This window comes from Labrus mixtus, chromosome 14 (genome assembly GCF_963584025.1).
Source record: "Labrus mixtus chromosome 14, fLabMix1.1, whole genome shotgun sequence".
NCBI classification, from domain to species: Eukaryota; Metazoa; Chordata; class Actinopteri; order Labriformes; family Labridae; genus Labrus; species Labrus mixtus.
In genome coordinates, this window is record NC_083625.1 from 16251537 (window position 1) to 16275706 (window position 24170).

Genomic DNA, 24170 nt, shown 5'->3' on the forward strand with positions numbered 1-24170 from the left:
TTCTCTGTTGTTGTCATTTCTGCAGGGATCTTCAACATCTGGTTTTCGCTCCTCTGACCGAACAGCTGAAATGGCGTTACATGGTAAAGTAGCGGTGGTGACAGGAGCAGCCATGGGTATAGGAAAGGCAATGACGGAGATACTACTGCAAAACGGTGCCAAGGTAAAGTGTTTTCCGTAGGGGAAAAGCTCACTTATTTGTGTGACACAAAGGATACCGCTAGTTTATTGTGAATCTCTGGGTAATAATTAAAAGTTCATTCACTCTAGTAATGCAGTGAAATTTATGCGAGGCACTGGCAGCACATTCTTCTTGTTTTACTCTGCTTTGTACTTTTACTCTATTAAGAAAAATAGGCTAGATGTCTTTTTTTTTTACACACCCATATTTTCCTGAAAGCAAAACTCTTCTTTGGTCTGTATTTTAAGTCATATTTAAAAAATATATATTTGGACTAAAAGAATGTATAAACATGTCAAAATGTTTGTCTGATATACCCCCTTTTTAGGAGAGTGTTGTGTAAGACATCTGATCTCAATTTGCACTGTTTTTGTTTTTTTTACTGGAGTTTAGAGCTTCTATATACCACATACCATTCAGTTTACTTCTGAGTGCTACTGAGCATATACTCAGAAGTGTGGAAATCTGGTATTTGAAGTGATTTAAAAAAAAATAACCATAACTTTATCGGACTGTTTTCAACAGAAAGCGAAGAAGTTAGCATATGGGAAGCAGATTGATGACTAACTAATTGTGGTTCTATGACTCAGCACGACAGTACGGACCCTAAAGCACAACTCCGGACACAGAAGCACAATCCAAACAGTCTGTAATTGAGATATTGTATACTCAGGCGACGAGTGGTGAAAGGGCCGGAGTAAGCAGAGCAAATAACAGTAAAGAACAGTCAGTAAAACTCTTAAAATCCAGGGAAGAGAAGATACAGTGCGTCAAAACATTCGTCCTTTGCACCAAAATGAATTTGCCTGAAGTGATTTGTCCATGTGCTTCAGTACTTATCCTGTCTGAGAGAAGGAGTCCACTGTATTGCATGTGACAATCTAAAGACCTTCTCTAACAGCACAGACCTCCATTTGTGGAGTGGCTGTAGTGCAAGAGTTTCCCTCTACTTTGCTAGAAGTTCAGGTAGTATGTAACGGAGGATATACAACACGATTATGACTCGTCAAAGTGGAATGTTAAATCTTTGAAAGTATTTCCTGCCAGCTTGCTTCATTGGGTATCCATCACACAGTGGAGCAGTGCCGTGAGAAAAAGAAGAGAAGTAAAGAAGAATAAACAAGCAGAAAAACTAAATGACAGCTAATGAGAGATACATAGAAAATAATAGAAACAATACTCTGAAATATACCAGAGCAAATTAAACTCTAAACTACAAGAAAAGCAACTTCGTCATCCAATTTCATCATAAAGCTTAGACAAGACGTCTCTGACACCATTTAGTGTCACCCCTCCTCACCATCAGCTCAGGAGCGCTGTGGGCCGCTCCTTCATTCTGACATCTCTCCCTTAGTGCATGTCCATAGGATCCTGTTTCTGTGTGTATATTTCAGCCTATGGGTGTCTTCATGACTTACAAAGTGTAAAAACTGAAATTTCCCCTTGCAGGGATCAATAAAAGTAAATCTTAATTTAAACAAAACAAAAATAATTATAACCTCTAAGATCACAGTATGATCCATTACAGGAATCGTGTTTTAAACTGCATTAGTTTGAGCTTAATGTGACTAATAAACTTGCAACAATTGTTTAAGTCATTGCTCGTCTTTGTTGCAGGTAGCCCTCCTTGACTTAAATGAAACTGCTGGAAAGAGTTTACTGGAGGCTCTTCAAAAACAGTATGGACAGGAGAAGACTTTGTTCCTCACATGTGATATTGAATCAGAGGAACAGACCAAAGGTGAACACACGCACACACACACACACACACACACACACACACACACACACACACACACACACACACACACACACACACACACACACACACACACACAGGAACATTGTGTGCCCCAGAAGGTTTTTAAGGTTGTTCATTTAGAACACACTTAGACTATGATTTGTTAGTAATAAAACAACGTTGTAAAGGAGGTTACAACTTTGTGAATGAAAATAAGTTAGGCCTTTAAAACTGATCAGGTAACTACAGAGAGTCGAGGTTTCTCTAAGAAATGCTAAGGCCAACAATTCAAACTTTTTTTAGTGATCTTTTTCAGCGATATGCCTCTTTGCTTGTTTGGAACTAGTTAGTCTCTTTGCCATTGGACTTGTGATTTTTTTTTTTTTGTTGTGAAACCTGAAGTGACCATTTTGAACAACAGGACAGTACTGTGCTGTAAACTTGGGCGTCAATCACAGGTATTCACAATCAAAATCATGACCTGCTTTCTTGTCACTCTAAATGGGAGCATTATTTCTAAAAATGTACACCTTGCTGTATGGAAAAAGACTTAAGTCAAGAAATTGAGACAGATGTTTCAAGTTCTATTGAGGCAATAAATTAAGTGACAAGTAAGCTCTGTCCTCATTTCACTTCCTCAATCAAACTTATCTAGAAACCAGCACAATCTCCCCCTACTGGCCTTCAAAAATATTGCAGGTTGGAAGCACATCAGAACTGGCTTCAATTTTGAAATGGGTGGTAAGGGTTAGAGAGGCTACATCCACTCCTTAAAGTCTATGGCAAAGACTGAGGACATGATAATGACCTCCTCCTTCAAGCCCATCTATGACCTGATAGTGGAGAAGGTGGACTCTTTTAGAATCTGTTGGCTCCACTATAAGCCACAATGAAGAGTAGGGAAACAAGGCACATTATTAATAAGGCAAACCAGAGATTCAGTCTTGGCACGGTCTTCTCATAAAGCCTGGTGTGACATCAGTGGCAATGCTGCACTTTTGACAGGCTCAACTGAAATTAAAGACTCTATTAAAAGTTGACAACACACCCTAGATTGAATGATTTACAGATTATTAGTTATAATAATGAATAATCCACATTTCGCCATTTGTTTACACCATGTTTTCTACAATAAGCAGTCTAAAAAACAATCATAATCAGATTACTATCAGAAGAGGGGAAACGAATAACCTCACTAGAGAAGCTGGAAGTGGTGAAAATAAAACAAAATGTTGTAAAAAAGTATTTAATTGATTTATGGGATATTAAAGATTTTACAGATTGATTTTCTGTTGCTTAAGTAATCGATTAACTGACTAATTAAGTAAGTACTGTAGAAAGACCAGTTAATCACTAACAGTTTTTATTTTTCAAGCTGCCTTACAGACGACAAAAGAAACCTTTGGAGGAATAGACATCATGTGCAACAATGCTGGCATCTTGAATGAGAGTACTTGGGAGAAAACTGTCTCAGTCAACCTGGTAAGAAACAAACTATGTGAATTACATGTATTCAGTTACACCACTTCAACGAGGAGATTATGTAACACATTCAATTTGCAGTGTGTGAAGTACTGCTTGCACAACTGCAGAAGAGGAAACTTAATGTTGCTTTCGTATCAGCAGTTAGAGTGAGAAGAAATAATTTAAGAAGTCTACATTCAGCAGGTTTTACATTGCATTTGACTTCCTCTGTTTCATTACACAAGAAAAACTGACAAAGAAATGCCACCAAAGTGTTCATTAACAAGAAAAAGACATTCCTGCTTTCAACATTAATCAAACCTGACTTTTCCTGGGTTGTAGATGGGTGTTATCAGGGGAACGTACCTGGCTCTGGAGCACATGAGCAAGTTGAATGGAGGTCAGGGTGGTGTCATCATCAACACAGCCTCCATGGCAGGTAAAGCAAACATGTGTTTAAATCTTCCTGAAAACAACACTTGGATGATTTCACTTCTCTTGAATGTAAGATAGGATTCACAGTGGATTGTGTTGATAAAATTAACAGAAACTTCACTGGGTGCAAACTTGTTTTAAAAATCATTTCAAAGAATCTGAAAAGAAAGGGTTTGAATTCTGCAGTTATAAGTACAGATCCTTCAAGTACATGTAACTGTATCGACACAGTAATAACTCAGCCGATTAATGAAACCATATTTTGCAGGTCTAGGTTGTCTACCAAGCTGTCCTGTCTATACAGCCACAAAGCATGGTGTGGTGGGTTTCACTCGAGCCATGGCGGTAAGTACCATTGTTTTAAGACTAGACAGATGAATATCTCTGAGATCTGTGTGCAAGAATTAGCAGGGAATATCGTAACCAGCAATCAGATTTATTTTCAAGTAAACGTAAAGAAATGTTGCACACTAGCTGGTGATCACATGACAGCCAATATTAGAAACTGTCATTTCAGAATCAGGATCAATTTACGTCATGCATTGATTTGGTCATTTTGGTTACAAAAGGAAATTTTCATGTTGTGTGAAAGATCAGAATTGTCTAATCTACTATCATCTACTTCTTTTTTTTTACTGCTACCTATCACAACACACGCAACATACACACGTTCTAGGCCCACAGATGAGCTTTTGTGTGTCTGTTATGATGATCTTATGATAAGCATCAAGTTTCTTGGTTACCTGGCTGACAAGTACAGCCCCATGATTGGCTACCCTGAGTTGGACTGCAGCATCTTTCTGAACAGTACTGAGTGAGATGTTTCAGACTCTAACTAAAGCGTAATGGACTTGCATTGCGTGCAAGCTGACCATAGTTAAGGCTATCATGCTGACCGCTGCAAACGCTAGCCAGGTCATCAAAGGTCACCTCATAGTCTCAAGCACATTCACTAACTAATAACTAATAACAAACTGGCCTCATTTCGGGCGGCTGTGATTCAGTTGGTAGAGTCGTCGCCTCTCAACCGGAAGGTCGGGGTTCGCTCCCCAGCTGAGCAACATGTCCGATGTGTCCTTGGGTAAGACACTTAACCCCGCATTGCTCACGCTGCTTCGGTGGCGGTGTATGAATGGATAAGTGTTGTACTTACTCTCTGATGTACGTCGCTTTGGATAAAAGCGTCTGCTAAGTGAATTGTAGAATTGTAGAATTTCACTGGCTGAAGATGCTGCTGATTCCCTCTCTGTGGATGGCGGCTGATGATTTGAGGTCTTGCTTGTAAAACTTATATTCATGACATTAGATAAGCTTATTAGCTATCTTACTTGCTCACAGAGGTGCACTGAGTGAATGAAACTCATAACTAATGCATTTCCAAACACTCAAGACAACCTGATTGTTCCTCTGGTCGTTCTCTGGACAGATCAACAGATGGCGATATTTTACCACTGATTAACACCTGTACAGTCAGGGTGAGACTAGCAAGGGATGGTCACTCTATCCTTTGAATATAATGCTAGAGGAAATTGTCCAACAATGAACTATACTGTAATTAATTGCATATTTGTATGCTGTTTACCAGGCTGCCTCCTCTGCATTGGGCTACAGTGTACGTATCAACGCCCTCTGCCCAAGTTTAGTCCAAACTGATCTTTTCTCCAACATTCCAGCCAGACTCGGGAAATTTTCCGTCTTGGCTGATGCAATCAAACAACTGGCAGAAAAAAATGAAATATTAAGGTCAGTTTTACTTCTGTTGTTTTTTAAATAAAGTGCCCCATTTGTCATGGATTACTCTTGTTTAGTTAAATAATTCCTTGTTTTGTTGCTTGGTTGTCATTTTCTGTCTTTGGTAGTGCTGCTTGTTTCCCATGTGTATTTCTTTATCTTAATGTTTCCGAGTTTAGTTTTAGTGTTTCCTCTTTTATTTTGTCATTTCTTATCCTTGTGTTTCTCTTTGGTCTAGTGTGTATTGTTCTTGTTACATTCTTGAGTTCTCTGTGTTGTTGTTCTCTGTGTTTCCTGATTAGTTTTGTAGTTCTTGTCCCCAGTGTTTCTTGTCTTTCCTTCTGCCCTTGTGTGTTTTTTCTCCAGTTCAGATTTCCCTCATTGTCTTCACCTTCTTGACGAATGTACTGTGTCTTTGAGTTTTTATAAATAAAATGTATTATTATTATTATTATTATTCACTTGTTTCATTAGTCTCACCTGTGGACATTTCATTTAAATCGTGACACCTTAGCAAGTTGTTTAGACTTCCATTTACTACATTATCAAGCACACAAAATGAATGTTCTCTAAAGTAGATGATGTTAAAGTTCCTCATCATCACCTGGTATGATCAGTTTAACCTCTTAACATTTAAAGTGACTACATTTTAATTGCAGTGTGTCAGAGGTAGCAGAGTGCCTCCTGGAACTGGTGGTGGATGAGATGAAGAACGGGGAGGCCCTCATGGTGCGCCCTAAATCCAAGAAATACATGACTTTTCCTGTATTCAATTAGATCCTGGGTATGTCAGACTGCACAACATATGTAATGTAGCAGAATATTTTCTGTATTTTCATTTGCTAAGGCTAATGCCCAATTATTACCTTTGCTATTAACTACAATAACTAGTCTATGAAAGTTTGTCTCTTATGCTATGTAACTGACAACTGGGTTGACATCACTGATTGTAGCCTCAATGGTTGACATGTTGAATCACCAGTCCATGAATTGGACTTTGAGTAATAACTTTGCCTTAACAAATCAGATATATATGTTATTCTGCAAATTGTATAGTCTAACTCTTGTTTGTTGAAAATATATGGATTTTCATAATGCTGTGGTTTGTCTATTTTTTGTGTAAAACCGTAAACAGTGATGGAATAAAGTGACACAAAATGTTTATTTGAATGTGTTTTAGCCTAACCTATGTTTTTAATGTTTTTGATGTTGCAAAATAATTTGAATATAGCCTACATGTTTTGGCACAACCATAACCACTATAAGGGAACAACACAGTACTGTCGGTGGTGAGTATCCCCGCCTGTCAGGGTTCGATTCCCTGACGAAGAGTACTTGATTTTTGCACCTCATGGAAGGTGGGATCTTGGTTACAGTCGGTTGTAGATTTGGCCAGTGAGCTTCTTTTCAGTCCTGCAAAATGTATTCTTTTCATTGTCAGAGACAGCAGAGAAAATCAGACTGACAGCAAGGAATCCCTCTTCTTCCCTATGAAAAGAAAGGTCGCCTCTCCATCACAGCATAGATTTGGTTTTAAGTTGGACATTGGACAGGCATTCCCGCTGCAGCCAGCGACGGTCGCTTGGGCTACTCGGTCTCCCTGAAAGATGTTAGGAGGACGGTTACCTCAACTCCTGGCACTTGCCCTTACCTACCAGAGACTGACTAAGGGGCCATCAATAAATAACTGTTTCATGGAGACATAATTGTGCAATATTTATTATTGATGATTAGCCAATCTTAATCCTTAACATGCACAAGTGAGACACACACCTTGGTATATTACATATTTGTGCTTCCTATATTTCAAATACATATTTTTTATAAGATAATAAACTGCAAATAAACATAGACGATGCCTCAGTAACGTGACACTGAAGGTGAATTTTGAAGCCCACTGATGGCAGTCGCCATATTTGAAATGTTGTTTCAACCTACCTCCTCATGTTTTTGCACTTCTTGCACTTTTGTTAAGCTTTTTTAAAAGCTTCAAGGTCATGTGACCTTTTATCCTCAAATTAAGTTATAGTCTTTATCCATACTTTGATTAATGAGACAAACCTTATTTTAACACGTGTTCTTTATATACTGTCTATTTTTATTGTCAGATGTCAAATCATGTTCTTCAAATAGCTTCCGGTCATTTTCAATTCATTCTTTTATGTTCACATTCATTTCTAATGTTAAAACGTTCATAGACAAATAAGACATGTCTCATTGTATTTCATATTGTGCTTTTTATTTAATAAGTTTAAAGAATATATAGATATAAAAAGCACAAATATGCAATATAATAAGAAACTTAAAAGTTGAATGCAACAGCAGTTCCTTACAGTAACCTGAAGTCAGGAAGGTTTTTATATGATTAAAATGATAGAGAAAAGGAAAAGTCTTAAGACGGTTTTATCTCAGTAGATAGGCAATAAATTAATCAAACTCCTCCAGATTAAGAACTTCAAAATGAAAATAGCCATCTTGTTTGACCTGGGTGTGAGAAGAAAAGTAATTGTCACCAGAGACCTAAGGGTGAGATGGAAAATGAGATACAGGACTGGACTGGTAATCTGGCATACCCAGGAATTCTCCCAGGTGGTTCAGTGCACCTTTGTGCCAATATAATCAATCTTTGAATTTATTTTTGCTCAAGACCGACCCACTGAGTAGGGCTGCAATTCTATGAACATTATTTTATAGTGACAGCAGCTGGCCTGATCATGTCTTCCACAGGGACTGAGCTCGCACTTGCCTTTGACATTTTTCTATTAGCTGAGATCTTGGAATGAGACAACTGTAAGACATAAGAGCTCTTACACAGGGCTCACTGTGACACAAATCATTTTGATGTCTCTGGATCGTCTCAGAGACAAACCAGAAAATGGACAAAATCTCCCTTTGGTCTTAACTCATGGTCCTTTTTGTCTAGAAGACAGATGAGACAAAAATAAGATATTATCCTAAATTTAACTTTTCTATGAGTACATGTATATCAAATGTGTAAATAATTTAAAATAATCAATTTCAGCAGAGTCTTCTTTTCCTGCTTACGTCTTACATACTTCTACTTAAGTGAGGATACTGTAAACTCCATACTCACCTCTGACCACGACAAAGTCAGACAACAAAGAGTGAATTTGATCTGTGTCTGTGCAGAAGTTGAAAATACTTCTGAGCTTTGGAAAGTTTTTGGGGGTAAAGTGGTACATGTATTAAAGGGGTTCACATGTGAAGCATTTGTTTATATATGTAAATGCTTGAGTAGTTTTCTAAAAAATACCTCTGATAAATGTGATAATGAGGAAAAAAACGATTAACAATGGCTCCTATGTGTGCCCATGCCATACTTTATTCATAAAAAAAAGTCATGGAGCTACAATGTGGCACACTTGTGCAATGTCAGTCAATTTTCAAATGGCATGGTAATGTGTTTTAGTTATACAAAGCATGCTTGTACATTAAACACTTAATAAATACAGATATTTCTCTTCTTGTAGCCAACACTAAAAAAATCTTTAACTCTCTGGGTCAAATTGCAAAATAAGTCTTTAAAACACAAAGTTGTGGTGGCAGGAAGGAGGGTCAACGACGGTATTCTCCAGACCAAACACACTCAGAAATACAAAACTGATTTACAATCAATTAGGTAGACGGCATGCATACAAAAATAGACATCTATTCTGATCACTCCTTCAAAATGTACAATACTCATTTTTATTGCCAAGCGTTCTATTTTTTTTGTGTGCTCCTGTTTCGAGGGATAGCTTGCTTTCTGTATTACCTCTCGTCTGTCTTGGAAAAGTACAATGTACATTCACAATCACTGAGGCACAGCACTTGATTTACAATTTGTACAAGTACCCCAAAACATTGTGTAGTCACTGTTGTAGTTTAATATTAAATATGTATATAAATGCTTAACTTCCTGTACACTCATGGAACAAACATACCCTTAGATCATACATACATGCATGTCAACATGTTGTGTACATCCAAAATAGCTTCTGCTTACTGAGTATTTGTACACAACTGCAGCATAATGTTCAACACAATTCGACAGAAGGGAGGGGAGGTGGCCATGCATGCGAGCGATGATTTACAAAGCTCTCCAACAAGTTTTGGACACAAACGCAAAGCGCCTAAACCCTGTCATAAACCCTGTGACTTTGCAAGATATTTTGTCAGCCTAGATCTCTTTTTTGCCTTCTGTAACAGCCCTCATTTATTATATTTATATATATTTATATATAGAGAGATCATGAGCAGAGGCGCAACAAGTCTTTGTGCTCCTCCATGCTGACCAAGGGTGAGGAGTAGTTAAAGGAAAGGAGATGATGTAGAGCCGAGCAGGGAAAGCTTTTTGTGAAAGGTTTTTTTCGGTGCCTTTTATCTCCAGCAGAGGGATGCCGGCTGTGTGAGGCACAAGCAGAGGCAATACGTTAGGTTGAATCAGCACACTGATCTTCACCCTAAATAACCCAGTGAGCGGTGTGTGTCTTGCAGAGGGACATTCTGTAAGGACAAAGGGTCGACATCAGTAATCAGTTCATGATCAATACATTCTGGGGTTACATTTATGTGCTATGCTGTACATGGCGGTTGTACCTTGAGTGAGCTATGGAGGACCCTGAGGCGATGAAGCTTGTCATTCAGCAAGGGGTCGTTAACTCTACGGACAAATGAGCGCTTGTACTCCAGGCGACTGGCCGATCTATGGTCAGCCGAGGTGGACAGACTGGTCTGCTCCAGAGCCCGGTACAAATCTCCAAGAGAGTCCGCCTGCATCCTGCAGTCCCGCCCAAGGCCTGGATAGAAGGAAACCAACAGAATTCACCATAAAGTGAAGGAGAAAAGAGCCTGCTATTTTTTTTTTTTTTTTTGCCTGTTCTATACTGAACAAACACATTTCATAGACAGGAACTTCAGCAAAATCATCTTAGCAGTGAATGTTTCACTTAACCATTATAAGATCCTAAAGGCAGCCTCTCTCTGCCCACACATTCACACAAACTGACTGTTTGCTACCTGCCCAGCAGGAAATGGCAGACAGCCGAGCAAACAAGTGGCTGGCAAAGTGACTCAAAAATAAATCTGACAGCAAGGGCAGCGGATTATCCTGACAGACATTTTCCTGGAAAGAAATGTTGCTGTTGAGTTTTTGCGGATGAATTTGTTTCCTGATGACAGTGCCAGGGTTTAAGTGTGTTCAGGCGACATGCAAAGACTGAGATGAAGCTCTGTCTGTGTGTTGCATAAAGTGGTGGACATGTATCCGGTATACTTAACGCTAAGTGAAAGTGATTTAAACACACTGCAGAAATACTCTGTTGCAAGTTAAAGTCTTGCTTTGAATATTTCATTAATTAATGGTCTGTATGGTAAAAATAGGAACATATTTTTTTATTCTACAAAAAGTGTTGAAACTGTTGCAGCACTCCTGCAGTGGTGAATATTGTTTTTGTTTCGTACTTGTCATAGTTATTAATTATTGTGCTTTTTCTTGTGTTCGTTTTGTTTGTTTTGTTTGTATCTATGTTTAAAATTGAACAAAGCAAAATAAAATATTCTAAAAGGTGTTAGTGTCATTTCAGAATCATTCAGTTGATTCTAATTTGAGAATGTTGTGTATGCTGGGATCATCACGTTTTCTTAATTTGATTAATGAGTCATTACAACAGTTTTAATTGTCTGTTGTTTTAATTAATGAATCAATCCATCACTTCAGGTCTCATTGTATGTACTGTGGCCTGGTTAATCCATCCAGCCATTATCTATATCACTTTTTTCCCGTTCCAGGTCGCAGGGGGCTAGAGCTGTTCCCAGCTGTCATTGGGCGAGAGGCGGGCTACACCAGTCAATCACAGGGCTGACATACAGAGAGACAGGCATCCAGCCACACTCACACTCACACCTACGGGCAATGTAGAGTCGCCAATTAACCTAACAAGCATGTCTTTGGACTGTGGGAGGAAGCCGGAGTACCCAGAGAGAACCCACGCATGCTGGAGGAGAACATGCAAACTCCAAACAGAGAGGGAATTCAAACCAGGAGCCCCCTTGCCGGCCTGGTTAATATTACTTATTTGATAAGCTTTTGAAATATTTCCGTGGTGAAATAACATACCTTTATTAGACCTGTCAAATAAATAGAGTTATTTACAGTATTTGATTAAATCCACTTAGTCACTGTCCACCATTGTTTGATGGGTGGGCTTTTCAGAGAAAAAAAGGTGGGAATAAAACATTTAGTTTTAAGTCTTGATGCTGAAAACAGAAGCAAAAAAACCCATAAACTGTCAGTAAATTAAAATGGTTGTATACGTACAATGACCCTGCTAGATTAGACAAGTGCAAAAAAGGAATCTTAATATATAGAGACATCAAATGTACAGTAGTTTAATTGTAAGTTAAGTACAGTTTAAATAATGCTTTCACACATTATATATATCCACTTTATACTCTGTTTTACTTCTCGAAGCTCCATTAATGTCTTTAGTCTTACTCCCATTCCTAATATTTCCTTTTCATATTAGTTCTCCTTAGATACCTCATTTTTTCTACTAAACCATGGTCGTATACAGTATGTCCTCTCCCTTTACTCAGAGAGTAAATATACAGATTTCATGAAAGGCTCACATGATGTGTTACATTTAGTACATCATTCATGTCCCTGGTACATCTCTTCATCATGCTACAGTCTTTAGGGAAAATTGGATCTACAACATTTTGTGCACAGCACATACATTTTGTAATAAACTGCCTGGACCCATCTTGTCTCTTATTTACACACACTGCCCTCTGTTGGCATAAATCTAATACTGCACTAATACTGTCTACACTAACACTAGTACTAGCCTCTGACTCTGTTAGCCGTCCCTTTACTTTGTGTTTTGGAAGTGGGGTGTTTCATCCTGAAGCTTTGGGGCCGAGCTTTGAAATGTATCATGCTTTATTTGCCGCCTGTTTTGTGCTCCTTTCTTGTATTTACAGGCAGTGGTGGAAAGAGTCAACGGTGGAGCAGTAGATAAATGAGGACAAGGAGAAAGGACCCTTGGGCGTGTTTTTTTTTTTCCTGCTCAGGATTCAACACTAATATGGGCTGAAAGGATTCTTCCTTACTTCACCATTCAAATATTGCCGAGAGGCACAGTGACATCTCGATTGTGCAAGAGAGAGACAAGAAGGGAGAGAGAAAGAGTGAGCGTGAGTGTGTGAGAGAGAGAGTGGACTGCCAACATAGATCACGATCAAATAAGACACTAAATTTCATCTCACTTAGACAACTGCCCCGGAGGTCTCAGAGGGGCTGAAAATGGGCTGGCTGCAAATCCAATCCAATAAAGCAATAATAGCACATATTCAACCTCTGACATTTGCTGGCTCTGGCTGCATGTAAGCAGCTTTAACAAAATAACCGACGACAAATACGCACACTTGCTCAACACTCTGCAGATGGAAAGGCTGATCTGTGTGTAACAGTGGACAAGAGAATTAGAAAAGATTAATTGATAAAGTCTAATGTGTTATTCTTTTATCTCAACTAATGCTTTCTGCATCAGTTCCCAATATTAATCCTCTAGCACAGTTTGAACTGATTAGGTTTATTTGTATACAAGGGAAATTTAAATGTTTCCCATGAATGATAAGAAAAGGATCCTGGCCTTTATCCTTCTTTGTGTAGGGGGTGCACTCATATGTCCATACTTCATTACAGCTGAGCATGCCAGAAAAAGATGTAGTATGTCCCATTAATTGTATGTCAAACATATCATTATGTTCTACTACATTCATTCTCATTTTGCAGTATGCAAGTCAACATGCTCTCTGGCCATTCTGACCCATAATCCTTTGCACAGCTGAAGAGATGTCACATCAGCTGAGCCTCAGAGAAAGCACAGACTGATGGGCTACTGATACTCACTGATATACAAAAGCGTTTAAAAGTTCAAGGCGCAATTCTTCTGATGATCTAGTATATCCCAATAGTTAGCAGACTGCATGCAAAGTGCATACCGTATCAGGGCAGCTGTAGTACAGATTATGGTGAGAGTGCAGGTTGGTGTCTTTTTTTCTTTGATCTGAGTTGAATTTGTACTTGTACCAGTACAACCTGTAAGTGTTGTAGTATTCGAAATCGGTCTTGGGACTTTTGGTCAAACTACAAGTAGCACTGATGCACTGGCTACTTCTGTCATTCTATGTACTGCCTCCTGAGACTCCCCCCCCTCCAGTCCGACAGGGCTGCCTGTTGTTCAGGTAAAAACATGTAATGCTCAGATTCTGACCTGTGTCCCTGGGTCGCTCCAGTTGGTAGTGTCGTGGCTCTCTCTGATCCGACGCGTTGTTGGTGGCAGCCAGGATGGCGTGAAGCCCACTGTCTCTGGGTAGCGTAAAGCTGCGCTGCTTCCCTCCTGCATCTGAGTCGATGCTGGCCCTGAGCGGCAGAGGCACGGCTCTGTACTGCTCCTGCAGCAGGCTTCGCTGTGCCGGCAGGGTGGACTGTCTGCGGTACTCCATCGCTAGCTGGTCCCTGTCCTCGGAGATCAGGCTGCCCTCCATGGGAAATGTCTGCAGGTAGTGCATCCTGGCGTTGCTCTCCATCTGGTCCTGCCAGGAGTTTCTGTGGACGCTCGACTTCTGCCCAGGGGACACACCGTTGTTGCTGCCGATGCCGTCCAGAGGCTCAGAGTGGAACTCCTCATGGGAGGAGCGGGACTGGAAAGTGTCTGAGGAGGAGAGATGGCCCCGTTTGGGTTCCAGGTAGGGACTCACCTAAACACAGACAGATGGTTAGTTAGTAAAAAAGGAGACAATTTTCCCCTTGAGGGGATATCTATCTTTTAAAACTGTCAGACTCACTGAGGACGCTCTGGGAAAGGTGTCGTAAGGTGGTGGTGGACTGTCCTGTTTGGGCATTGATGGCATCTCCATGTCCTCATGATCACTCTCACTCCAGTAATCTGTCATGAATGAACCGACTGTGTCATGTTATTCATTCTATAGCAAAAAAAATAAAAATAAAACTCTTTAAATTGCTGCAGAAAGGAGAGCTTTTACATAACCATGTGGATAAAATACAGTTGCACTGTGCTTTAGAATATTCCCGACCTGGATGTACAGTGGATTGGCTGAGGCTCATCATGGATTATGCGACTTTAGAGCTTAAAGAAGACATATATTCATGTACATTTTATGACAGATTTAGCTTTTTCCCTGCTACATCAGGTCACAAAGATCAGCTCTGTGTATGACTAAGTGTTCAGAAAGGTGTAGCTGCAGCGTTGGTGTGGTGTAGGTGTGAAGTCCGCGTCTGACTGCTGTTGAGGCTGAGTGTGAAGAAGGATGAATCTCATAAGTGAGAACTTCCTGGTAAGTTTTCTGGAGGTGTTGTGGGTCCAATTTAGAAACTTGTCTGTGCAGGATGAAGCCCCCTCTTCATCAAACCGATGACAAACCTGATCACACCCACCTCCCACTTTTCTGCAGAGTTTCTAAGTAGGTTAGTTACATTATTTCCTGTCCATTTAAGGATGCCAAAGAACAGCAGAATGTTTCAATATCAAGCACGCCTTCATAAACTAGCATTTATATTCAGCTCGAAGCAGAGCTGTTCAATCAGATCTGAAGTGCAGGTGAAACCAAGGAGAGGTGTAAAAAGGAATCCTCTACCACTGATCTCAAAATGTACTGAATTATTTCCACCAGGACTTGTTTTCTTGGTTATTAACTCAAATCACATAATTTGAGAGAGATCTGCCTTGATTTTAAATTTCCACAGCTATTTGGACAGAAAGTTCATCATATGTCAATCATTATTTCAAGAACACACAATTTCTTGAGACATATTAAAACGCTATATAAAGGTATAATGAAATGTCATGTGCTTGTTGTGTATTAAAGTCACAGAGCCTGCAGCCTTCAGCTCCCTGTTTTCTGCATGTTAAAGACAGAGCTGGAGGCAAATCACTGCAGTGAACATGTGATAGCATATTCAAACCAGGGTTAGCAAAGACAAGGCAAAATAACTATCAATGCATTCATCATTACTGAAACAGTTATACACGATTTCTAGATTTAACATGGTGATTGTCCCTGTGCTTAACAGCTGTACACATTTGGACAGGAGAGACCGACAATAGAGTCTCCTTCGCGTGAACATCGTCAGAGTGTGTGACTAATCTCACCTTGGTCATGGCAAATTTTCTCCTGCTCCGAGTATCCTGCCACAGCCATACTGAGACGACTCAGCCACCTGTGTGGGAGAGTCATAGTCATGACGCACAGCAGTTCGACATCCATTACAACATATTGGGGTTGTGTGTGTGTGTGTGTGTGTGTGTTTGACCAATCCCTTTACATAACTTCTCTGTTGTAAAGAGAGTTGGCAGTCCAGTAGGGGAGGGTTCAATTTCCGGCCAGCGGGTGTTTAAATGTGGGAGTTTACAGCATAACTTATCACAGCCTCATTAACTCACCGGGACATGTCGTCTACGTTTTCCGCCGCAAAGTAGAAGGTCTTTATCTTCGGATGACAAGCCTTGAAAGCACTGAAAGGGAACCGAGGGTATATTTAATCATATGTAGGCACAGGAGCAGGGCTGCAAAGCCCACATTAACGTGTGAATACCGGGGACTGTCAAGATAAACTGGCACCAATCACACATACAGTAATTCATACTGCATTCAACACGGAAGAAAAAAAACAGCAAGACCTTGCATTAAAAGATAAACTAATTCTGGGAGCTGTTTGAAAGTCTGAGTCAGTTTACTGTATGTGTGTGTGTGTGTGTATGTGTGTGTGTGTGTGTGTGTGGGTGTGGGTGTGGGTGTGGGTTTGTGTGTGTGTGCATGTGTGCATGTGAACAATCCTGCACGGAGACGTTGAGACAGAAGTTGAGTGGCAGGATTAGGAGGGATACATGAAGGTAAGCCATAATGATGAAACACAACACCTCATAATGAGTTTTTAAAACCGAGAATTTGCTTGCATCAAGCCTATAAGTTTGACTTTTGCATATCAAATGTGCTAAATGATATTTTCGTAATATTTTATATATAGTTGATTATAAGAACTGTGTAAATCCATATACACATTGTCTGTGCAGGATTGGTTTCAAGAAACCAGTGATGATCCTGATCCTGACCCACCGCCAAAATTGAATGGACTTCTAGGTAAGCTTCTCTAGATATAAGTTTAGTTACCTTACTTCCTGTCTGTTTGTAGGAAGCAAACGAATATGAAAAGAACAAGTTCGCCTTCAGTCTCTAAAAATAGCATCTATATTCAGCTCAAAGCAGAGAGGCTTGAATCCAACATAAAGAGGGGTGGATCTTTTATGTTCTTTGTGATTGGATCTTTAAAAGATTAAAGATAGTACTGCGACCTCCTGATGATCTAAGTTTCTAAATGTTTTTTTATTTATTTACACATGTATAGACTACCGTTAGGCTTAAAACAAAAAACATGAAATGCAGAGACCTTTAAATACTTTTGAGATTTGTAATACTTTTTAAAAAAAAAATAGTTTTATAAGGACTGAAATGTGTTCACCTCATATGTTACAGATAAGAAACACACACTGGGTTGTTGTTGGTTGATTTTTGTGTCCGGTTGAAAATCAGTACTCACTACTTCCTTCTGCATTCAGTGGCACGATCAATCTTAAACTCTGGTAGGCTGACGAAGCCCTCTGCCTTCTCATCCTGTGGAGAGCAAGAGCACAGTGAAAGTGCTACATCTTGTATGGGCGAAATGTTGAGAATTAAAAAGAATCCACATGCTCACCTCCTCATTCATGTACCAGTACAGGCATGTGTCTTTTAGGATGAACCAGTACTTCTTCCACTTCTGTGAGAAATACGTTTTAGCATCCTTCTTTTTCCACAGCCAGCCCTCGCAGTCCCCCTGACCCAGGTCCCTGCACGAAATCCGACGCTTGCTGATTAAAGGCAGGGGACTTCCAGCTGCAGGTGTCAGCAGGGGAGCAGAACCGGTGAAGGGGTTAGATAACACACGCCTTGTATAACGTCTGCTCATGTTTTGGTTTGAGTGAACATGAGCACTCAAGGTAAAAAATCCTCAAACAGGTGCTCCTACCTTTACTTTTCTTCTTTGACCTTGATAGCAGCGAGGATCTTTCAAACACCTGCAAAAAAAAATATAGAAGAATAACTACATGCCGGGGATCCTTTTTTTTGTGTGCTAGTTGGCTTTTTATTTTTATTTTTTATTTTACAGGGGATAATGTCAATTTTAAGATACATATGTGACTCACATGGTAGAGGGAGGCAGAGTCTGAGCTGGATGTGGACAGGGACACTTCCATCTGCAGGGCAGGGACGAGCGTGTAATGGGTGGGGCTGGCTCCTCGCTCTGTCTTCCTCCTGTTTTGACTCAGGCTTCGTCCCAGCAAGAAGTCATCCCCCGGGGCTTTATCTTCACTCGCGAAGCGCAGCAGGGAATTCTCTGCCGGGTCACAACAGAGGGAAACTCAGTACCGTACACACTTTCTGAATTTAAGGACCATTACTTAAATGTATCTATAAAATGACTGAATAAAAAGCTAGATGACATGACAGGACCCCAAAAGTGAAGCCCAGACCCCCTGCTGACTGGCTGCAGTATATCTCTTAAAGCCCTGCCACTCCATGTAAAGAGCCAGGACATAGGTCAAACTAGAAAATCAGCTTAATAACTTTTTCTCAAACATGGTTTCTGCCTTTAAAAATGGTTCTCATTATGCTGGTACATGTCCAAGTCTTAATTTTTCTTAGAAATTAAGTTTTAATTAGTTACTTGATTCTATAAAAAATAGTCAAATGCCATGATTCACAGCTTTGTTGATAAATTAGGCGTCTGTGTGCATTCGATTGGCAGAGTAGGAAAATAAATTGAGCAAGAGAAAATGCAGCAAACACTTAAAAAACAGACATTGAACTTTACTGTTACTGTGAGTGTCTGCTTAAGACCTAAATAAGAGTCTGTACCGACCTGAGGGTCTTTGCTGTTTTAACGGTGTATTAAATGTGGGGGGTTTTTTCAGTTGGTAGAAAGGTCTGGATGTCAAAACCATGGTAGAGTCTCTACTGCGCAACTTTGGCCCCAAATGAAGCACAAGCGCAAAATATCAGCGCCTGTCGTGGGCGGTACTTTGGGATTATTTCTGTACAACGGAAGAAGACGCATCATCCATTTTATACAAAGTTAATGCAAAATAATTGACAGAATTCCCCAAAATGCGTCTGAATAATGAACAAAGTCATAATTCTCATCTATCCTTGTTAATTAATCATCATATAGTAGTTGCTAAAATGGTTCGTGATCAAACTTTGTGTGATCTCCAGTTGGATCAGTCAGCTGTCTGTGATTTCATGATGACTCTCTGAGATCAGTGAATGCTGATTTTTCAAAAGACTTCCTATTTGAAAGGCATTAATAATCAGTAGAAAAAGACTGTTGTCAGGCAGGAGGCCCTCAAACTTCCAAAAACTGCCTCTTGTAGATAAATATAGCTCCATCACTTTTTCTGGAAAAAAAAAAAAGCCCAAAGGAGCAACATATCACCATCGTCCCCAGAGGAAACAAACACATCACTCAACTCTTTCTTTGAGACTGAAATAAAGCAAATCAGCCTACTCACACTCCATTTACCACCTATTCTGACAGTCCCCAACAAAATGTGAAAATCTCTGGGTGTATTTCTACTGTTGCCAAAGCAACAGTGTACTTTTTACATCCAAACAGAGAGAAACAGCACAGCTGAGAGCGAGAAGAAAAGGATGAGGGGAGAACAGGAGCAGAGCTAGATTATGAACATATGCAGAGAGATGGAGGTAGGAACTGATATCCAGCATGTTATCAGTTTTGACAGGCCAGCTCATCCTTCTACTTCCTGGCTTGGAGATCTGAGAGGGTGAGAATATTATAAGATATCAGCCCACTCACCTCTTCTCGCTCTGTCCCTCTCTGTCTCCCTCCTTTCTCTGCCTCCCTTTCTTTCTTTTTTTTCTCCCTCCCACGGCCTCCCACTCACCTCTCCTGCTCTCTCTCTTCATCTTGGCCAGGTCTTCATTGTCTCCCACCCAGTTGTATTCCACTGGCATGGAGATGGGCCTGAGCCTGCCTGGAGGAAGGAGGAACAGTGAATGTCAATATTACACAGCTGCCTACACACACATTCTCATAAACACACACACACATGCCAGAGAGACGCAGACGTCTAAAAAAAAAATAGTCTCTAGAGCATACACATGTCACATTGGCTCGTGGCTCTAATAATTTCAGCAGCGAGTCTTCAGAAGAGATTCAGGTCATACCATAGGTGGGGGTGGGGGTGCTGCCCCTGCGAACTGATGACACCTCCTGGTTCTGGTCATACTCGTAGCAGTACAGTATTGTGTCTTCCTCCACCAGAGGAAATCGCCCACGACACTCCTGGTCCAGGTAGGAGTTTGGTGACTCAGATCCCTCGGCGACATGGACATCGGATTGAGAATCATCACTGGGTAGATTTCCCTTGTCGTCTCTGTGGTAGCAAAATTAAAATGTCAATGACGGCTTGACTAATATGAGAGAAAATGCCTTTTTAAAAAAAAAAAAAAAAAGGCTGTGAGTAAGCTGCAGCTCTGCTGTGAAGCTGCTGCCACCAGCCATTTCTCTTTATATTGGAGTTTGCGCTTGTTGATGAATGTAAATAATCCAATATTTGATCAGGCTTCATCATAGATTTAATTCATACTAAATTTGGATTGAAATTAGAAACTAATTTCTAGCAGTATTGAGTTTTAAAAAAGGTTGACATACTCTTCCCATGCAGACATAAAATCTGTATTTACAAGTGTGTTATTCCTGTGTCAACATGACTGAGGCGGTAGTGGTTTTCGAGTGCTCCATGTACAGAGGATACAGTCCCAAGTGGGCGGCCAGGGTTTGAATCCGATCTGTGATGCCCCACTCTCTCCCCACCTATGAATCTATCCACTTCTCTGTCTAATAAAGGCCTAAAAAGCCCCAAAATAAACCTTTTTAAAGAACATTACGATCCATCTTCACTGTCTATTTGTGCTAAAACCTACATCTGGCTCTTGGTAAATATAGGCGAGCTTATTCTACCATCTGAAAAAAGCAGCGGTATATGACCCATGCCTGAGCCATGGTGCTTGGATCTCTCCTTGGACAGTCAACTGTACTAAAAGAGTCCACCATCAAGTTCTTAAAGCCAACATCTGCACTCTCACATGCTCACAGTGACACCTAAAATAAACCGATAACAGGCAGGTATACTATTGACCACAGATACCATCTTAGATTAGCTTGTTAGCATGCTATCTTTTAATACATTTACTCAAGTTACTGTAATTGAGTAGCTTTCTTGTGTATTTGTTCTTTATGAGTAGTTTTAGCATTTTTTACTGAGGAGCAAAAATACACCTGTTGGCCTTGTTTTTAACAGATTGATGTTGTCACCTTTTGATCTCAAGGATTAATCCAAGTGAACAGTATTTATATTCTAAGGATTACAAATGTTTGGACAAAGTTCTATGGTAATCCAGTTCATAGTTGCTGAGATATTTCATTCTATATCAAAGTGGTGAACTTAAATAATGAAATATGAAAATTCGATTTGGTTCACATTTAGTCTTACGCACCTAAACACATTCACCATGTGCATCTAGGCTACTTGACAGACATGGTGAATGCATTTATCTCCTTGTGAAACTGTTGTGAAACAGACCTTTTACATTTTATAATATTCTAAATCTTTCATTGTTCGCTAGCCTTGGTTGCGGTTGTCTTCTCCATTGTCTTTGTTGGTACAGTGCTACACTTCTATTTGTGTCACCATCACAAAAGGTCAATCATTGGTGCTTCATGAAGCCTCTGGCAGGAATGAGTATGCTTGTCCTTTTCCCATGTTCATCATCACATGTAAAAACATTTCTCTCAGTGCTTTAAGTGGTGAAAATCTATATACTGTATGGTATCGTTTAATATTTGGTAAAGTTACAATACAGGTGAATTTGTGTTAAATGTGTAACTGTATAGCGGTTTTTACATACGCCCCCCTGAAAACTTCAGGACAATTTCAGGTGGACTGCTCCTGAAATTCAAAGCAAGTGGGCGAAGCAACAGAATCCGCTTTAAGGAGAATATTGGCTTCATATCAATACTATGTGCAAAAAAGAGGAGAACATACTGGCAAACAGAAAACATAATGCAGCAGTTTAATTACATGCACCGATATCACACGGTCCCATGTATACAGTCTATTGTCCTACGCCGAATGCGGGGAAGAGAACGTCACCACCCCCTCCCACTCGCTCGAGGTGAATTCTCCTGATTTTATCCTGCTGCGTTCTCACATCAGCTCAAAGCAGACTGCTTGCAGAAAAAAATATGAGGGGTCTGGCAGGAGAAACTCCAGATAAAGTCAGAGTGAAAAATTCAGTAGTTTGCGTTCACACATAAGGCCCACCCCGAATACCTCAGGAGCTTTGCAGGAGTTTTGTGTTAGTGTGAACAAGGCTCATGCGTTTACCTTGGGGTGTAGGGTTCAGCAGGAGGAGGGGGGATGTAGAGGTCCTGCAGGGCACAGCTACTCCTCCTGGATGGTGTGCTTAAAGTGCTGGTGGGGGTGGCCACACTGCTGCTGGGGCTCTGAGGGAAGATTGGCTGTGTATGAGTGAATGTGTGTGTATGTGTGTATGTGTGTATGTGTGTATGTGTCAGCGTGTGCAAAAGAGAGAGGGACAGGCGGACAGGGAGAAAGAAAGAGAGAGAGAGGGGAACAGTTATAGGAATTGACATTTGAAGTTTTGCAGCACTTGTCAGTCAGTCGGGGAACATTTGTTCGGCTCAGAATGAGCTGCACAGCATCTCGAGCGTGAAATGAGCAGCACGCTGCACGTTTCTGATGCTCCAGTTCTAAGAAGTGCGCGCAGGTGAGTGCACGGTCTAGTTTTTCCTCTCATTCATGTCGAGGAAAAACCTGCAGGATAGCCTGCATGTTCTTTACATGGAGAGAGATTACTTCTTTTTTTAATGACACATTTTGTTACAAAATACGTACAAAATGTGTTTTTAATTCCTATCTTGTCACATTTACAATCAAATCAGTTGGCTGCAAAATCATCCAATCAAAAGATGCCTGTTTTGAGGAGATAAAACATGGACTTCCAGAAGTGCTTGAGAGCTTATTTAATAAGTGAGAAGAGAAATTCTCGCAACAACAGAATACTAATTTGTCACTGCCTAAACTATGCAAATATGTTGCATAACTCACAGCTGACTAATATCACAGATTTATAATCGGGTGAAGAACTCCATCCTAAGACCATTATGTGTGTCAGAGTTACTGCAGGGCTTCGACTTCACAACCTCTTTTAACTTAACAGAATGACGTCTTAATTTTAGTCACATCTCAGAACAAGAAAAATTAAAGCTTTATTTTTTTCCATTTTCGGCCTAAAAAGAAATGCCAGCAGGATAAAGAATTCGATTTAGGTGGAAGAGAAGAAGAAGTACGAGGATGTGATGTGAAGGGGGGGGGGGCGGGCAGGAATGCTTTTCAGGGCCTCTGGGGGGAGAAAACATTTTCTCTGGCCAGGAACTCAAAGAATGGCCGAGAAACATTAATACTCATCCCTCTTATTTCCACCCATTCTGGCTCCAGCACAGGATCCTAATATTGTAATTGGCTTGGCCGAAGTAGGACAACAGATGCCACTGAGGGCTGAAGTGTCAGTATGTGAATGAATGTTGTTGAAAAACCTTCAAACAATAAGTAGAAAATTGTGGTACGAAAACGAGGCGGACGCCATTTAACCGATGCCTGCAAAATATGGGTCAAACACATATAGCATCAACGGCTCATAGCTGTAGAAAAGCAAGTTTTTGGCTTATGTCTCTTGTATTACATTGCTTCCTACCTCCATCCTACTCATCTCATATTTTTGGGCTATTCATAGTCTGATGTGGGATTTTGGTTTTTAGTATCCAAAGTCTATGCATTATTATTTTTAGCAAAGGCAAGGAAGCACAGAGATTAAAATGTAACAGTTACATTGCATTACGCTACAATACAAATATAAATATGTGGACAAACACAAACATGCATAATCTCAGCGGAGAACAACGGCAGTATCCATCATACTTGCAGAGCCAACGGTTTCCATCTCATGTTCTTGAGAAGAGCAGGGGTGGAGGTGAGCGTGCTTTGTGGGCGTTTCTTCAGCGTCAGGGTGACACCTGCAGGGTCCCCACGCAACAAGTTCACCAAGTTCTTCAACTGCCAACCCACCTGTCAAACGACGAAAGCGCGGTGAGCGTAACCTTGAGTTACAGGCAACCATATGACTCATTACTACTTTGAACGTGTCAGCATAAATGTCTAGTTAGTTATCAAACTTAGTGTGTATTAAGAATGTTGTAGCCTCTCGGTTTGAAAAGTGAAGCCCACAGAAATGTCTCATGCCTGCATTATTTCTAACGGCCAGTAGGGGGCAACACAACTGGTTGTTAAATAAATAATTGGATTCAACAAAAACAGATGAAATAATGACACTAAATCTTACTTGATTCATTACTTCAGTCAACATTAAAACATGAGTTCATCATCTCTATAC

At 40.3% G+C, this 24170-nt stretch overlaps 2 protein-coding genes across 7 annotated transcripts in view; one reads left to right on the forward strand and one right to left on the reverse strand.

Moving 5' to 3' along the window:
- On the forward strand, positions 1 to 7415 carry zgc:56585 (uncharacterized protein LOC393297 homolog). The gene is made up of 7 exons (XM_061055440.1): positions 1 to 163; positions 1799 to 1922; positions 3298 to 3404; positions 3729 to 3825; positions 4090 to 4166; positions 5407 to 5564; positions 6212 to 7415. Exons 1-7 carry the CDS (start codon positions 71 to 73, stop codon positions 6327 to 6329), a joined length of 774 nt encoding a protein of 257 aa, XP_060911423.1. The 5' UTR covers positions 1 to 70; the 3' UTR covers positions 6330 to 7415.
- Positions 7416 to 8870: 1455 nt separating this feature from the next.
- LOC132988208 (connector enhancer of kinase suppressor of ras 2-like) overlaps positions 8871 to 24170 on the reverse strand; it is a 32326-nt gene continuing 17026 nt past the window's right edge. For 2 of the 6 annotated variants that reach the window (XM_061055450.1, XM_061055446.1), the window contains exons 9-22: positions 23699 to 23845; positions 22085 to 22203; positions 19863 to 20071; positions 19580 to 19669; positions 17822 to 18015; positions 17644 to 17692; positions 17332 to 17510; positions 17176 to 17249; positions 16022 to 16093; positions 15731 to 15798; positions 14406 to 14506; positions 13832 to 14318; positions 10152 to 10351; positions 8871 to 10058 (exon numbers count right to left, since the gene is read on the reverse strand). In XM_061055450.1, coding sequence (XP_060911433.1) covers positions 10011 to 10058; positions 10152 to 10351; positions 13832 to 14318; positions 14406 to 14506; positions 15731 to 15798; positions 16022 to 16093; positions 17176 to 17249; positions 17332 to 17510; positions 17644 to 17692; positions 17822 to 18015; positions 19580 to 19669; positions 19863 to 20071; positions 22085 to 22203; positions 23699 to 23845 — 2037 coding nt within the window. In that variant the 3' untranslated portion in view covers positions 8871 to 10010. Of the gene's footprint in view, positions 10059 to 10151; positions 10352 to 13831; positions 14319 to 14405; positions 14507 to 15730; positions 15799 to 16021; positions 16094 to 17175; positions 17250 to 17331; positions 17511 to 17643; positions 17693 to 17821; positions 18016 to 19579; positions 19670 to 19862; positions 20072 to 22084; positions 22219 to 23698; positions 23846 to 24170 lie in introns of all 6 variants that reach the window. The other 4 variants (XM_061055448.1, XM_061055445.1, XM_061055447.1 and 1 more) reach the window with 2 other exon arrangements.